Consider the following 17,917-nt stretch of genomic DNA (forward strand, 5'->3'; position numbering starts at 1 on the left):
GCTGTTGTCCTTGCAGATGGCCCACATTAAGACTTTATATTTATTCCATGTGTTTTAATACTGAAAACCATCTGAGCTGTTTATAATGAGGACTGCAGCTTTCAGTTCTTCAGCCAATCAATGGACAACATCAGTGGACGTATTTCAGCTTCTGAGTAACTTAGAAGAAATGTGTGTCAACAATCACATAACTTACCTACAACTTATGTCCCACATATGTTGGCAGCATATGGCAGCACGGTGGATTAGTGTTTAGCACTGTTGCCTCACAGCAAGAAGGCCATAGGCTCGATTCCCACCTGTGGCCTTTCTGTGTGGAGTTTGCGTGTTCTCCCCGGTTTCCTCTGGGTGCTCCAGTTCCCTCCCACATTTAAAGACATGTAGGTTAGGTGGATTGGAAACTTTATATTTGTCCAGTTCTCCCTTGTAAAAGAGATCTCATCTCAATGGGACTAACCTGGTTAAATTAAAATAATAATAATTAAAAAAATATATGGGACGTATGAGTCATACGCTGGCATACGTCGAGAATATCGTGCAGGGCCTAAATTTTTCGACGTACTTGCCATATTATGATGTATATTAACATGCTCTTAACTTATGCAAAACTTGCCCGTAACTTGTTAGACGTATGCCAGCGTTTTTAATATGGTTGGCATACGCGGGATAACTTGTCAAGCTGTGACACGTCAGCCATTAGAGTAGATGACTTACCTGGTTTTTCATGTTCCAGGTACAACAGACAGCATCACCAAGCATTTCCTGCAATCTCAGGCAGCTGAAGCTCAAGCCAATGCCTCCACCAGTGATCCCAGCAGCCCTGTTCAGTCATCTGCTGAGCTACGGCAAGCTACTGAAGTAAAAATGAATGAAACCAAACAGGAGTTTCTCAGAAGACAGAGAGAGCACGCCCAACACCTGGATGACCTGGCCGAAGAACTGGAGACTCTGGACCTTTCAGAGCTCAGTGAGAAGGTTGTTACAGTGCTGTCTATCAAGCTGAAATATTAGAAAGGTGTAACAAATAACCTTCATGAAATGCAGAATGAGGAGGAAGCAGGAGAGATTGGGAAAAGGTTCACTGAAAAATGTTAAATAATGCTAAGGATACTCAAGAAAGCAGCTATCTTCAGAAAGGTAACATAGGTTAGCTGAAAAAGTGTTGATTCCACAAAGATCACAGCATCAGCCGCAGTCCAGCATTGGTTCAAAATGCTACTGTCAGACTTTGGACAGGAAGCAGAAAGTTTGACCCCATTATGCAGAGTTTGTCCTCCCTTCATTGGCTTTCTGTCTTTGTGAGGTCGGATTTTAAGGTTCTGCTACTAGCCTATAAAATTGTTCATGGACTGGCACCTCCCTACCTATCAGACCTAATTAAACCCTACGTAGCGTCCCAGACTCTGCATTCTCAGGGTGCAGGACTACTTTGTGTCCGTAAGGTTAAAAAAAAGTCTGCAGGTTACAGAGCTTTCTCTTATCGTGCCCCTGTTCTGTGGAATGATCTCCCTCCGTCAATAAAACAGTCAGATTCCATAGAGACATTCATGTACAGACTAAAGACACATCTGCTCTCTCTTTCTGGACTGTGTGGATTTAGGGGTGGTTCCAGAGTAGCATACAGTTCTATGTAAAAGTTTGGGCACCTCTTAATGATTTCCATGATTTTCCTTTATAAATCATTGGTTGTTTGAATCAGCAATTTCAGTTAAATATATCATATAGCAGACGAACACAGTGATATTTGAGAAGTGAAATGAAGTTTATAGTATTTACAGAAAGTGTGCAATAATTATTTAAACAAAATTAGGCAGGTGGATAAATTTGGGCACCCCAACAGAAACAATACATCAGTATTTAGTAGATCCTCCTTTTGTAGAAATAACAGCCTCTAAACGCTTCCTATAGCTTCTAATGAGAGTTTGGATTCTGGTTGAAGGTATTTTGGACCATTCTTCTTTACAAAACATCTCAGGTTTGTTGGTTTCCGAGCATGGACAGCCCGCTTAAAATCACACCACAGATTTTCAATAATATTCAGGTCTGGGGGTACTTGTTCCTCTGCATGAATGCCTTAGTAGATTTTGAGCAGTGTTTAGGGTCGTTGTCTTGTTGAAAGATCCAGCCCCAGCAAACTTCAACTTTGTCACTGATTCATGAACATTGTTCTCAAGAATCTGCTGATATTGACTGGAATCCATGTGACCCTCAACTTTAACAAGATTCCCAGTACCTGCACTGGCCACACAGCCCCACAGCATGATGGAACCACCTCCAAATTTTACTGTAGGTAGCAAGTGTTTTTCTTGGAATGCTGTGTTCTTTTTCAGCCATGCATACCGCCCCTTGTTATGTCCAAATAACTCAATTTTAGTTTCATCAGTCCACAGCACCTTATTCCAAAATGAAATTGGCTTGTCCAAAAGTGCTTCAGCATACCTCAAGCAACTCTGTGGCGTGTCTGCATTACAGCATCATCCAGCATCTCCTTGTGCAAAGTGTGCTGTATAGTTGAACGATGCACAGAGACACTATCTGCAGCAAGATCATGTTGTAGGTCTTTGGAGCAGGTCTGTGGGTTGACTATGACTGTTCTCACCATCCTTCACTTCAGCTTATCTGAGATTTTTCTTGGCCTGCCACTTCGGGCCTTAACTAGTACTGTGCCTGTGGTCTTCCATTTCCTCACTATGTTCCTCACAGTGGAAACTGACAGCTGAAATCTTTGAGATAGGTTTTTGTATCCTTCCCCTAAACCATGATGTTGAACAATCTTTGTTTTCAGGTCATTTGAGAGTTGTTTAGAGGCTCCCATGTTGCCACTCATTAGAAGAGATGCAGAGAGGGGAAACAGTCTCAACTGGATGAATTTCCCTCCCTGCCACATAAACTGCACTGTCACCATAGTGGATTACTTATGTAAATGTGGTTTCTTTTTTTTTTTTTTTTGTCATTGTTGTTTTTATTTCTGTGTAGGCTCTCAGTTGTCCAGGTAGTTTCCATAGTAGAGAAGCTTGAATCTTCGACTGGACTGGGTTGCTTGACGCGAGGATGTTTCGCTGTGGTAGTCTGACTTCTGTCTGACCCTTGTCGAGAAGAACAAACAGAAGCCACAAAAGCAGACTACCAAGAGGCAGACTGTGATTGGCTAGTGATTAAACAATTGCTTTAATTAGCACCTACTGTGCTCTAGTTAGTACCCTCCTAATGACAGGGTAGCTGTCCCTGACTGACGCCTCTCCTGATGACGTGAATGACGATATTGTATCACTTCCTGTTCCAGAGCACAGTGGTGCTTTGCTGTATCTGTTAGCTGTTTAATCTGCGCAGTTAGATCAATCAATCAATCAATCAATTTTATTTATATAGCGCCAAATCACAACAAACAGTTGCCCCAAGGCGCTTTATATTGTAAGGCAAGGCCATACAATAATTACGTAAAAACCCCAACGGTCAAAACGACCCCCTGTGAGAAAGCACTTGGCGACAGTGGGAAGAAAAAACTCCCTTTTAACAGGAAGAAACCTCCAGCAGAACCAGGCTCAGGGAGGGGCAGTCTTCTGCTGGTACTGGTTGGGGCTGAGGGAGAGAACCAGGAAAAAGACATGCTGTGGAGGGGAGCAGAGATCAATCACTAATGATTAAATGCAGAGTGGTGCATACAGAGCAAAAAGAGAAAGAAACACTCAGTGCATCATGGGAACCCCCCAGCAGTCTAAGTCTATAGCAGCATAACTAAGGGATGGTTCAGGGTCACCTGATCCAGCCCTAACTATAAGCTTTAGCAAAAAGGAAAGTTTTAAGCCTAATCTTAAAAGTAGAGAGGGTGTCTGTCTCCCTGATCCGAATTGGGAGCTGGTTCCACAGGAGAGGAGCCTGAAAGCTGAAGGCTCTGCCTCCCATTCTACTCTTACAAACCCTAGGAACTACAAGTAAGCCTGCAGTCTGAGAGCGAAGCACTCTATTGGGGTGATATGGTACTATGAGGTCCCTAAGATAAGAAGGGACCTGATTATTCAAAACCTTATAAGTAAGAAGAAGAATTTTAAATTATATTCTAGAATTAACAGGAAGCCAATGAAGAGAGGCCAGTATGGGTGAGATATGCTCTCTCCTTCTAGTCCCCGTCAGTACTCTAGCTGCAGCATTTTGAATTAACTGAAGGCTTTTCAGGGAACTTTTAGGACAACCTGATAATAATGAATTACAATAGTCCAGCCTAGAGGAAATAAATGCATGAATTAGTTTTTCAGCATCACTCTGAGACAAGACCTTTCTAATTTTAGAGATATTGCACACATGCAAAAAAGCAGTCCTACATATTTGTTTAATATGCGCATTGAAGGACATATCCTGATCAAAAATGACTCCAAGATTTCTCACAGTATTACTAGAGGTCAGGGAAATGCCATCCAGAGTAAGGATCTGGTTAGACACCATGTTTCTAAGATTTGTGGGGCCAAGTACAATAACTTCAGTTTTATCTGAGTTTAAAAGCAGGAAATTAGAGGTCATCCATGTCCTTATGTCTGTAAGACAATCCTGCAGTTTAGCTAATTGGTGTGTGTCCTCTGGCTTCATGGATAGATAAAGCTGGGTATCATCTGCGTAACAATGAAAATTTAAGCAATGCCGTCTAATAATACTGCCTAAAGGAAGCATGTATAAAGTGAATAAAATTGGTCCTAGCACAGAACCTTGTGGAACTCCATAATTAACCTTAGTCTGTGAAGAAGATTCCCCATTTACATGAACAAATTGTAATCTATTAGACAAATATGATTCAAACCACCGCAGTGCAGTGCCTTTAATACCTATGGCATGCTCTAATCTCTGTAATAAAATTTTATGGTCAACAGTATCAAAAGCAGCACTGAGGTCTAACAGCACAAGCACAGAGATGAGTCCACTGTCTGAGGCCATAAGAAGATCATTTGTAACCTTCACTAATGCTGTTTCTGTACTATGATGAATTCTAAAACCTGACTGAAACTCTTCAAATAGACCATTCCTCTGCAGATGATCAGATAGCTGTTTTACAACTACCCTTTCAAGAATTTTTGAGAGAAAAGGAAGGTTGGAGATTGGCCTATAATTAGCTAAGATAGCTGGGTCAAGTGCCAACTAATAAAGATAGATTGATCATATTTAAGATCGAAGTATTAAATAATGGTAGGGCTTCCTTGAGCAGCCTGGTAGGAATGGGGTCTAATAGACATGTTGATGGTTTGGATGAAGTAACTAATGAAAATAACTCAGACAGAACAATCGGAGAGAAAGAGTCTAACCAAATACCGGCATCACTGAAAGCAGCCAAAGATAACGATACGTCTTTGGGATGGTTATGAGTAATTTTTTCTCTAATAGTTACAATTTTATTAGCAAAGAAAGTCATGAAGTCATTACTAGTTAAAGTTAAAGGAATACTCGGCTCAATAGAGCTCTGTCTCTTTGTCAGCCTGGCTACAGTGCTGAAAAGAAACCTGGGGTTGTTCTTATTTTCTTCAGCTACTAGCTCTTAGCCGATTTAGCATGGCGGCTTCTCCTGTCTCTCCCGCACGTTTCTGCTCTGGGTGTGAAATCTTTAGTTATTCCTCGGCCTCCTTTAGCAGTAATGGTACTTGTAATAAGTGTAGCTTATTCGTAGCTTTGGAGGCCAGGCTGGGCGAATTGGAGACTCGGCTCCGCACCGTGGAAAATTCTACAGCTAGCCAGGCCCCTGTAGTCAGTGCGGACCAAGGTAGCTTAGCCGTCGTTAGTTCCCTTCCAGCAGAACCCGAGCAGCCGGGAAAGCAGGCCGACTGGGTGACTGTGAGGAGGAAGCGTAGTTCTAAACAGAAGCCCCGTGTACACCGCCAACCCGTTCACATTTCTAACCGTTTTTCCCCACTCGGCGACACACCCGCCGAGGAACAAACTCTGGTTATTGGCGACTCTGTTTTGAGAAATATGAAGTTAGCGACACCAGCAACCATAGTCAATTGTCTTCCGGGGGCCAGAGCAGGCGACATTGAAGGAAATTTGAAACTGCTGGCTAAGGCTAAGCGTAAATTTGGTAAGCTTGTAATTCACGTCGGCAGTAATGACACCCGGTTACGCCAATCGGAGGTCACTAAAATTAACATTGAATCGGTGTGTAACTTTGCAAAAACAATGTCGGACTCTGTAGTTTTCTCTGGGCCCCTCCCCAATCGGACCGGGAGTGACATGCTTAGCCGCATGTTCTCCCTGAATTGCTGGCTGTCTGAGTGGTGTCCAAAAAATGAGGTGGGCTTCATAGATAATTGGCAAAGGTTCTGGGGAAAACCTGGTCTTGTTAGGAGAGACGGCATCCATCCCACTTTGGATGGAGCAGCTCTCATTTCTAGAAATCTGGCCAATTTTCTTAAATCCTCCAAACCGTGACTATCCAGGGTTGGGACCAAAAAGCAGAGTTGTAGTCTTACACACCTCTCTGCAGCTTCTCTCCCCCTGCCATCCCCTCATTACCCCATCCCCGTAGAGACGGTGCCTGCTCCCAGACCACCAATAACCAGCAAAAATCTATTTAAGCATAAAAATTCAAAAAGAAAAAATAATATAGCACCTTCAACTGCACCACAGACTAAAACAGTTAAATGTGGTCTATTAAACATTAGGTCTCTCTCTTCTAAGTCCCTGTTAGTAAATGATATAATAATTGATCAACATATTGATTTATTCTGCCTTACAGAAACCTGGTTACAGCAGGATGAATATGTTAGTTTAAATGAGTCAACACCCCCGAGTCACACTAACTGCCAGAATGCTCGTAGCACGGGCCGAGGCGGAGGATTAGCAGCAATCTTCCATTCCAGCTTATTAATTAATCAAAAACCCAGACAGAGCTTTAATTCATTTGAAAGCTTGACTCTTAGTCTTGTCCATCCAAATTGGAAGTCCCAAAAACCAGTTTTATTTGTTATTATCTATCGTCCACCTGGCCGTTACTGTGAGTTTCTCTGTGAATTTTCAGACCTTTTGTCTGACTTAGTGCTTAGCTCAGATAAGATAATTATAGTGGGTGATTTTAACATCCACACAGATGCTGAGAATGACAGCCTCAACACTGCATTTAATCTATTATTAGACTCAATTGGCTTTGCTCAAAATGTAAATGAGTCCACCCACCACTTTAATCATATCTTAGATCTTGTTCTGACTTATGGTGTGGAAATTGAAGACTTAACAGTATTCCCTGAAAACTCCCTTCTGTCTGATCATTTCTTAATAACATTTACATTTACTCTGATGGACTACCCAGCAGTGGGGAATAAGTTTCATTACACTAGAAGTCTTTCAGAAAGCGCTGTAACTAGGTTTAAGGATATGATTCCTTCTTTATGTTCTCTAATGCCATATACCAACACAGTGCAGAGTAGCTACCTAAACTCTGTAAGTGAGATAGAGTATCTCGTCAGTAGTTTTACATCCTCATTGAAGAAACTTTGGATGCTGTAGCTCCTCTGAAAAAGAGAGCTTTAAATCAGAAGTGCCTGACTCCGTGGTATAACTCACAAACTCGCAGCTTAAAGCAGATAACCCGTAAGTTGGAGAGGAAATGGCGTCTCACTAATTTAGAAGATCTTCACTTAGCCTGGAAAAAGAGTCTGTTGCTCTATAAAAAAAAGCCCTCCGTAAAGCTAGGACATCTTTCTATTCATCACTAATTGAAGAAAATAAGAACAACCCCAGGTTTCTTTTCAGCACTGTAGCCAGGCTGACAAAGAGTCAGAGCTCTATTGAGCTGAGTATTCCTTTAACTTTAACTAGTAATGACTTCATGACTTTCTTTGCTAATAAAATTTTAACTATTAGAGAAAAAATTACTCATAACCATCCCAAAGATGTATCTTTATCTTTGGCTGCTTTCAGTGATGCCGGTATTTGGTTAGACTGTTTCTCTCCGATTGTTCTGTCTGAGTTATTTTCATTAGTTACTTCATCCAAACCATCAACATGTCTATTAGACCCCATTCCTACCAGGCTGCTCAAGGAAGCCCTACCATTAATTAATGCTTCGATCTTAAATATGATCAATCTATGTTTATTAGTTGGCTATGTACTACAGGCTTTTAAGGTGGCAGTAATTAAACCATTACTTAAAAAGCCATCACTTGACCCAGCTATCTTAGCTAATTATAGGCCAATCTCCAACCTTCGTTTTCTCTCAAAAATTCTTGAAAGGGTAGTTGTAAAACAGCTAACTGATCATCTGCAGAGGAATGGTCTATTTGAAGAGTTTCAGTCAGGTTTTAGAATTCATCATAGTACAGAAACAGCATTAGTGAAGGTTACAAATGATCTTCTTATGGCCTCAGACAGTGGACTCATCTCTGTGCTTGTTCTGTTAGACCTCAGTGCTGCTTTTGATACTGCTGACCATAAAATTTTATTACAGAGATTAGAGCATGCCATAGGTATTAAAGGCAATGTGCTGCGGTGGTTTGAATCATATTTATCTAATAGATTACAATTTGTTCATGTAAATGGGGAATCTTCTTCACAGACTATTGCACAATCTTTCTGAATACATTTCCGGTGGCGCTGCACGGCTGGCGACCCGGGCTCATGCTGGTTTGGATGCCTTTTTTTATGCCTTTTTAACTTATTTTATGCCTTTTAACATGTTTCTGTTTTATTAGCACGCGAGTGTGCGGGATGTCAGGAACGCTTGAAGAAGCACTATCATGAATTTTGCATACAAACTTTTGTTGTCCGTCGTTTTTTGGCTGGGGGTGGCGGTATGCCAAACAATGCTCCACGGCGAAGTCATGGATCCGTTACCGCTGCGGTATTCCAAAGATGCATTGCTGGCCCTCCGTCCCCGGGAAATAACAGCACCAGCGGATTTCCTTGATGTTGTGAAAGTACAACCGATAACTGGCAGACAGCGAAAGAGAGGCAGACGAGGGGGAATACGTCAGCGTCTCCCGCGGAGAGGAACCAGACCTCCATTACCTGGCATATTGTTTGGCAACGTAAGATCATTAAAAAACAAGATCGAGGAGCTCCGTATAGACGCCAAAGTTTGCTGGGAATACCGGGAAGCTGGTATGTTGGTCTTTTCTGAGACCTGGCTTCATCAAGATATTCCTGACTCTCTTGTTGAACTTGAGGGATTCTCTCTTATCCGAGGGGACAGATCCGAGTTGTCAGGAAAGAGCAGAGGGGGCGGGGTTTGCCTGTTTGTGAATGACAGCTGGTGCAGGCACTATACCGTGAGGGAGACTACGTGTACATCGGATGTAGAATTATTGTGTCTGTCACTGAGGCCTTTCTATCTCCCGAGGGAGTTTGGGAATATAATCATTTGTGTTGTTTATGTTCCACCCAGTGGGAATGCAGTAAGAGCAGCAAGCCTTATAGCTGAATGCATTCATAAACAGTTGCAACGTACACCGGCGGCCCCAGTGTTTGTCTTGGGTGATTTTAATCATTGTAAATTAGAATTATCTCTTCCTGGTTTTCAGCAATATGTAAAATGCGAAACGCGTGGAAACAAAGTGTTGGATAAATGCTATGGCAGTGTGAAAAATGCTTACACTGCCAAATCAAAGCCTCCACTTTCAAATTCGGATCATAATATTGTCCAGTTGATCCCGCTTTATAAGACTGCTCTTAAAAGAAGTAAGCCACAAACAAAGACAGTGATTTTATGGGACAAAGACAATATGGAGATACTTAAAGGATCCTTTCTCTGCACTAATTGGGAAATATTTCATGAAATGGAAATAAATGAAGCCACTGAAGTAATAACAGATTACATTAAATTTTGTGTAGACAGTGTTATGAGTAAGAAAGAAGTTACAGTGTACCCAAATAATAAGCCGTATATAACTAAACAGGTGAAAGAGTGTATTAATAGGAAAAAAATAGCATTTAAGAACAAAGATAGAATGAGTGTGAAAGTGGTACAAAGAGAACTTAATACACTGCTGAAAAAGGCCAAGATATTACACAGGGAAACTATTGAGAAGAACTTTAGCGAATCAGACATTAAAAGGCTGTGGGATAACATCAAGATAATAACAAATACGAATCCAGCTAAAAAGACACTTGCAACAAATGATGATCAAGGAAAAGCAAATGAGTTAAATGATTTTTTTCTGAGGTTTGAAACACAAGATTTTTCTGATGATTGTAAGAATATTCTGGAAAATCTTCCTGTTGATCAAAATACTAGGATTGTAATCGACTCATGGAGAGTTCAATCAATCTTTAAGAAGGTGTCTACAAAAAAATCCACCGGCCCAGACGGCATCTCTGCAATGCTTATAAAAGCATGTGCAGAAGAACTGGCCCTTGCTTGGTGTCCTGTCTTCCAGCAGTCTGTAGACCTTCATACTGTACCAACCCTCTGGAAAAGATCCATTATTGTTCCAATCACCAAAAAATCGTGCTCACTTGGAAATAATGACTATAGGCCAATAGCTTTAACATCTGTTGTAAGCAAGTGCTTTGAAGAGGAAATGGCGTCTCACTAATTTAGAAGATCTTCACTTAGCCTGGAAAAAGAGTTTGTTGCTCTATAAGAAAGCCCTTCGTGAAGCTAGGACATCTTTCTACTCATCACTAATTGAAGAAAATAAGAACAACCCCAGGTTTCTTTTCAGCACTGTAGCCAGGCTGACAAAGAGTCAGAGCTCTATTGAGCTGAGTATTCCATTAACTTTAACTAGTAATGACTTCATGACTTTCTTTGCTAACAAAATTTTGACTATTAGAGAAAAAATTACTCATAACCATCCCAAAGATGTATCGTTATCTTTGGCTGCTTTCAGTGATGCCGGTATTTGGTTAGACTCTTTCTCTCCGATTGTTCTGTCTGAGTTATTTTCATTAGTTACTTCATCCAAACCATCAACATGCTTATTAGACCCCATTCCTGCCAGGCTGCTCAAGGAAGTCCTACCATTATTTAATGCTTCAATCTTAAATATGATCAATCTATCTTTGTTAGTTGGTTATGTACCACAGGCCTTTAAGGTGGCAGTAATTAAACCATTACTTAAAAAGCCATCACTTGACCCAGCTATCTTAGCTAATTATAGGCCAATCTCCAACCTTCCTTTTCTCTCAAAGATTCTTGAGAGGGTAGTTGTAAAACAGCTAACTGATCACCTGCAGAGGAATGGTCTATTTGAAGAGTTTCAGTCAGGTTTTAGAATTCATCATAGTACAGAAACAGCATTAGTGAAGGTTACAAATGATCTTCTTATGGCTTCGGACAGTGGACTCATCTCTGTGCTTGTTCTGTTGGACCTCAGTGCTGCTTTTGATACTGTTGACCATAAAATTTTATTACAGAGATTAGAGCATGTCATAGGTATTAAAGGCATTGCGCTGCGGTGGTTTGAATCATATTTGTCTAATAGATTACAGTTTGTTCATGTAAATGGGGAATCTTCTTCACAGACTAAAGTTAATTATGGAGTTCCACAAGGTTCTGTGCTAGGACCAATTTTATTCACTTTATACATGCTTCCCTTGGGCAGTATTATTAGACGGTATTGCTTAAATTTTCATTGTTACGCAGATGATACCCAGCTTTATCTATCCATGAAGCCAGAGGATACGCACCAATTAGCTAAACTGCAGGATTGTCTTACAGACATAAAGACATGGATGACCTCTAATTTCCTGCTTTTAAACTCAGATAAAACTGAAGTTATTGTACTTGGCCCCACAAATCTTAGAAACATGGTGTCTAACCAGATCGTTACTCTGGATGGCATTTCCCTGATCTCTAGTAATACTGTGAGAAATCTTGGAGTTATTTTTGATCAGGATATGTCATTCAAAGCGCATATTAAACAAATATGTAGGACTGCCTTTTTGCATTTACGCAATATCTCTAAAATCAGAAAGGTCTTGTCTCAGAGTGATGCTGAAAAACTAATTCATGCATTTGTTTCCTCTAGGCTGGACTATTGTAATTCATTATTATCAGGTTGTCCTAAAAGTTCCCTAAAAAGCCTTCAGTTGGTTCAGAATGCTGCAGCTAGAGTACTGACGGGGACTAGCAGGAGAGAGCATATCTCACCCGTGTTGGCCTCCCTTCATTGGCTTCCTGTTAATGCTAGAATAGAATTTAAAATTCTTCTTCTTACTTATAAGGTTTTGAATAATCAGGTCCCATCTTATCTTAGGGACCTCGTAGTACCATATTACCCCATTAGAGCGCTTCGCTCTCAGACTGCGGGCTTACTTGTAGTTCCTAGGGTTTGTAAGAGTAGAATGGGAGGCAGAGCCTTCAGCTTTCAGGCTCCTCTCCTGTGGAACCAGCTCCCAATTCAGATCAGGGAGACAGATACCCTCTCTACTTTTAAGATTAGGCTTAAAACTTTCCTTTTCGCTAAGGCTTATAGTTAGGGCTGGATCGGGTGACCCTGGACCATCCCTTGGTTATGTTGCTTTAGACGTAGACTGTGTTTCATAATTATTGTATGGCCTTGCCTTGCAATGTGGAGCGCCTTGGGGCAACTGTTTGTTGTGATTTGGCGCTATACAAGAAAAAAGTTGATTGATTGATTGATTGATTGATTGATTAACAGCTTAACCCACTTTTCACTTAAGCACTTGGAAGATCCTACTGCTTATGCACGGATTTTATTGGTTGATTTCAGCTCAGCCTTTAATACATTACAGCCATACCTGTTGTTGTCCAAGTTAAAGGAAATGAATGTTAACCCACTTTTAATCAGATGGTATCATTCCTTTTTAACTAATAGATTACAACAAGTTAGAGTTAATCAAGCTCTTTCGGTACTCAAATCATCAAATACAGGTGTACCACAAGGCTGTGTCAGTTCTCCTGTTCTCTTCACTCTTTATACTAATAACTGTACAAATAACTACTGCAATAACTTTGTTTTTAAATTTTCTGATGATACAGCTATTTTGAGCCTACTGCACAAGGATTCAAGTCCAACAAAGTACTTCCTTGAAGTGAAACACTTTGTGCAGTGGTGTGATGACAACCACTTGGTTTTAAATGTCAATAAAACCAAGGAAATGATTCTGGATCCAAGGACTGTTGGGGACCATACTCCTGTGGTCATACATGGTATTCCCATTGACCAGGTCAACTCATACAAGTACTTGGGGCTGCACATAGACAATACCTTCAGCTGGACTGCACATGTGGACAGTTTGTGCTCCCGATTCCATCAAAGACTTTATTTCCTTCGTAGACTTCGTTTGTATGGAGTCAATCAGAAAATTATGTTGTTGTTTTACCAGGCAGTGTTAGAGAGCCTAGTTAGGTATGGCATGACTGCCTGGTACGGCAATCTTTCTGTACAATTTAAAACGAAACTTAACAGACAAATTGATGATGCAATGAAGATAATCGGAAAGAAACAATATCAGTCCCTCAATACACTCTATGAAGAGTCTGTTTTGAAAGCAGCTCAGAGGATACTGATGGATTCAGTTCATGTTCTTCATGCAGAGTACACTCTCCTTCCTTCTGGGAGAAGGTACAGAGTTCCTCGGAGTAGACTGAATAGATTTAAAAATTCATTCGTCCCCATGTCTATTAAATTGTTAAACAATAATGTTTAAAATTGGAATTATGCAATATTTATGGTGTTTCTCCTGACTCCTGTCATGTTAATTTGTTATGGATGTGGTTGTGTTTTTATCTGTATTGTTTGTTTTCTCTTTTCTTGTAAGGCACCTAGCATGAGTCCAAGACAAATTTCCCTGAGGGGACAATAAAGTGTATCGTATCGTATCGTATCGTAGACTAAGGTTAATTATGGAGTTCCACAAGGTTCTGTGCTAGGACCAATTTTATTCACTTTATACATGCTTCCCTTAGGCAGTATTATTAGACGGCATTGCTTAAATTTTCATTGCTACGCCGATGATACCCAGCTTTATCTATCCATGAAGCCAGAGGACACACACCAATTAGCTAAACTGCAGGATTGTCTTACAGACATAAAGACATGGATGACCTCTAATTTTCTGCTTTTAAACTCAGATAAAACTGAAGTTATTGTACTTGGCCCCACAAATCTTAGAAACATGGTGTCTAACCAGATCCTTACTCTGGATGGCATTACCCTGACCTCTAGTAATACTGTGAGAAATCTTGGAGTCATTTTTGATCAGGATATGTCATTCAATGCGCATATTAAACAAATATGTAGGACTGCTTTTTTGCATTTACGCAATATCTCTAAAATCAGAAAGGTCTTGTCTCAGAGTGATGCTGAAAAACTAATTCATGCATTTATTTCCTCTAGGCTGGACTATTGTAATTCATTATTATCAGGTTGTCCTAAAAGTTCCCTGAAAAGCCTTCAGTTAATTCAAAATGCTGCAGCTAGAGTACTGACAGGGACTAGAAGGAGAGAGCATATCTCACCCATATTGGCCTCTCTTCATTGGCTTCCTGTTAATTCTAGAATAGAATTTAAAATTCTTCTTCTTACTTATAAGGTTTTGAATAATCAGGTCCCATCTTATCTTAAGGACCTCATAGTACCATATCACCCCAACAGAGCGCTTCGCTCTCAGACTGCAGGCTTACTTGTAGTTCCTAGGGTTTGTAAGAGTAGAATGGGAGGCAGAGCCTTCAGCTTTCAGGCTCCTCTCCTGTGGAACCAGCTCCCAATTCAGATCAGGGAGACAGACACCCTCTCTACTTTTAAGATTAGGCTTAAAACTTTCCTTTTTGCTAAAGCTTATAGTTAGGGCTGGATCAGGTGACCCTGAACCATCCCTTAGTTATGCTGCTATAGACTTAGACTGCTGGGGGGTTCCCATGATGCACTGAGTGTTTCTTTCTCTTTTTGCTCTGTATGCACCACTCTGCATTTAATCATTAGTGATTGATCTCTGCTCCCCTCCACAGCATGTCTTTTTCCTGGTTCTCTCCCTCAGCCCCAACCAGTCCCAGCAGAAGACTGCCCCTCCCTGAGCCTGGTTCTGCTGGAGGTTTCTTCCTGTTAAAAGGGAGTTTTTCCTTCCCACTGTAGCCAAGTGCTTGCTCACAGGGGGTCGTTTTGACCGTTGGGGTTTTACATAATTATTGTATGGCCTTGCCTTACAATATAAAGCGCCTTGGGGCAACTGTTTGTTGTGATTTGGCGCTATATAAAAAAAATTGATTGATTGATTGATTGTGTACCCCATTGTAAACAGGGGTCAAAGCATGTCTCAGACCCCAATCCCCGGTTAAGGCTGGGTTTCAACTGTTTCACATAGAATGCCTCCTCCACTCCTCTCTCAAACCATTTCTTCTCTCTGGCTAAGATTTTAACTTCCTTGTCCTCAAACTTGTGGTTAGTGTCATTAAGGTGGAGATGAACCGCAGACTGAGGTCCAATGGCACCCTCTCTGCGGTGCTGGTATAGCCTTTTGTGTAAAGGTTGCTTAGTCTCACCTATGTAGTGTTCGTTACAGTTTTCCTGACATCTGATAGAATACACTAGATTGCTCTGTTTGTAACTAGGGATCATGTCCTTAGGGTGAACTAATTTCTGTCTCAAGGTGTTAACAGGTTTAAAGTAAACTGGGATTTTATTCTGTCTGAAGATCCCCCGTAGTTTTTCCCCTACTCCTGCTAAATAAGGGAGAGACACTCATCTTCTTCTTGTCTCCGTCTCCTGTGTATCTGGTCTCTTTGTTCTCTGGGACTTCTGCACTTTGTCCAGGGACCATCGTGGGTACCCACATACTGTGAGGGCTTTCCGGACAAGTTGTTGTTCTTTAGCCCTTCCCTCTGCAGTTGTGGGCACCTGTAGGGCTCTCTGTTGAAGCGTCCTGATCACCCCGAGCTTGTGTTCAAGGGGGTGGTTTGAGCCAAAGAGCAGATATTGGTCAGTGTGAATGGGTTTTCTGTAAACCCCTGTCTGAAACTGCCTGTTCTCTCCAATCGTAACATCACAGTCCAAGAAGGCTAAATGGTTGTTTCTGGCATCGTCATGTGTGAACTTGATATTGGAGTCCACCGAGTTGATGTGCTCTGTAAAGTCCTCAACTTCCTGTTGGTTGATTTTAACCCATGTGACATCCACATATCTGAACCAGTGACTGGGAGAGATGCCCGTGAACAATGCCAAGGCTCTCTTCTCCACTCGCTCCATGTACAGATTGGCCACAATGGGGGATACCGGAGACCCCATTGCACAACCATGAATCTCCCTGTAGTAATTCTTCCTAAACAGGAAATACATGGTGTTGAGACAGATCTCCAAGAGTTGGCAGATGTGGTCTGGTGTAAGTTTGGTCCTTTCAAGTAGAGACACATCCTCCAGCCATCTCTGCCTCACAGCAGAGACAGCCTCAGCGGTGGGGATGCAGGTGAACAATGATGTCACATCAAATGACACCATAGTTTCATCTGCCTCCGGCTGTAAGTCCTTGATCTTGTTCACAAAATCTTGTGTGTTCTCCACATGGTGGTCTGAGTTACCCACTAGAGGAGCCAAAATCCACTTGAGGTGTTTGGCCAAATTGTACGTGATGGAATCTGTGCTACATACAATAGGCCTGAGTGGCATGTCCTGTTTTTGGATTTTGGGCAGTCCATAGATGCATGGAGTGGTGTTCCCACGGTACAGTCTGTAGTACGCCTGCCTGTCGATGAGTCCCTCTTTCTCCAGGTTTTGGAGGTAGTTAATGATTTTCTTCTTATAGCCACTCGTGGGGTCTCTCTTCAGACGTTCGTATGTATTGGAGTCACTGAGTAAGTTGTTGATCTTGGCCTCGTAGTCCGATGTGTTCAGGACCACCGTGCGTCTGCCTTTATCCGCTGGCAGGATAAGGATGCTTTGGTCCTTTTGCAGTGCTGACAAAGCATTCTGTTCTTCTCCTGTGATGTTGGACGGAGGAGGCTTAGCACTGTTCAGCACTGCTGTGACTCTTAGTCGGAGGTCCCCAGCTTCTGACTCTGACAAACTGTTATGTTTAATGGCTGACTCTACTGCAGTGATGTAATCTACTGTCAGAATATGTTTAGGAGTCACTGAGAAATTTAGTCCTTTAGCGAGCACATCCTTTTCTGTCTGTGTAAGAACCCTGTTGGAGAGATTCTTTACCCAATTTTCCCTGTTGTCACTAATTTGTCTGGGTGTATCTTTAAAAATACTCCCACTGAAAGTACGCCTTTTCTTCACTAAAAGGTTGTGAAACTTCCTGATTTGCTGCTCCTTACTTTTTAAATGCTCAGACATTTGAATTTTAACTATGAACTTTGTGATCTTATTATGGGCCTCTTCCCCCACTAAAGTTTCTAACCTTTTGTGAAGACTATCCAGATTATTTTGGAGGTCTAATATTTTAAAATGAAGCCTTCTAATTCTAAGACCCAAAATCCTCCTAAGGTAACTGTGCTGGATCTTTTCTGCTGTGTGACCTGCTTCTAGTGCCTTTTGCTTCATGCATTTGGGAATAACGCTGTTTTGTTTGCATCTCAGGTTAAATCTTAAGTGGTTTCTATAGTTAGCTATCTTTTTAGCAGTCTTTTCCAGCTTACGTACCAGTGCCAGGGCCTCATGCCCACAGTTGATCGCAATGTTTCTGTGTAGGCTCTCAGTTGTCCAGGTGGTTTCCATAGTAGAGAAGCTTGAATCGTCGACTGGACTGGGTTGCTTGATGCGAGAACGTTTCGACCCTTGTCAAGAAGAACAAACAGAAGCCACAAAAGCTGGAGTTTTAAACCTAACCAGATGCCTCCTACTGAGAGACAGACTGCTATTCTCGACAAGAGTCAAGACAGATGTCAGACTTCCAGAGCAAGAATTTTAGCTGAGGAAGCTTCTGCAATTTGAAGCAAAACATCCTCGCGTCAAGCAACCCAGTCCAGTCGAAGATTCAAGCTTCTCTACTATGTTGTTGTTTTTAATAAATTTGCAAAAATCTAAAAAAAACTTTATTCATA

The 17,917-nt window shown here is 41.4% G+C and overlaps 1 protein-coding gene across 1 annotated transcript in view; it reads left to right on the plus strand.

Moving 5' to 3' along the window:
• LOC117515001 (laminin subunit beta-1-like) overlaps positions 1–17,917 on the plus strand; it is a 476,107-nt gene that overhangs the window by 340,001 nt on the left and 118,189 nt on the right. The window contains exon 46 of the mRNA XM_034175563.1: positions 734–975. Within this exon, the coding sequence (XP_034031454.1) occupies positions 734–975 (242 nt within the window). The remainder of the gene's footprint in view (positions 1–733; positions 976–17,917) is intronic.

Source organism: Thalassophryne amazonica, chromosome 8, assembly GCF_902500255.1.
Source record: "Thalassophryne amazonica chromosome 8, fThaAma1.1, whole genome shotgun sequence".
Taxonomy (NCBI): domain Eukaryota; kingdom Metazoa; phylum Chordata; class Actinopteri; order Batrachoidiformes; family Batrachoididae; genus Thalassophryne; species Thalassophryne amazonica.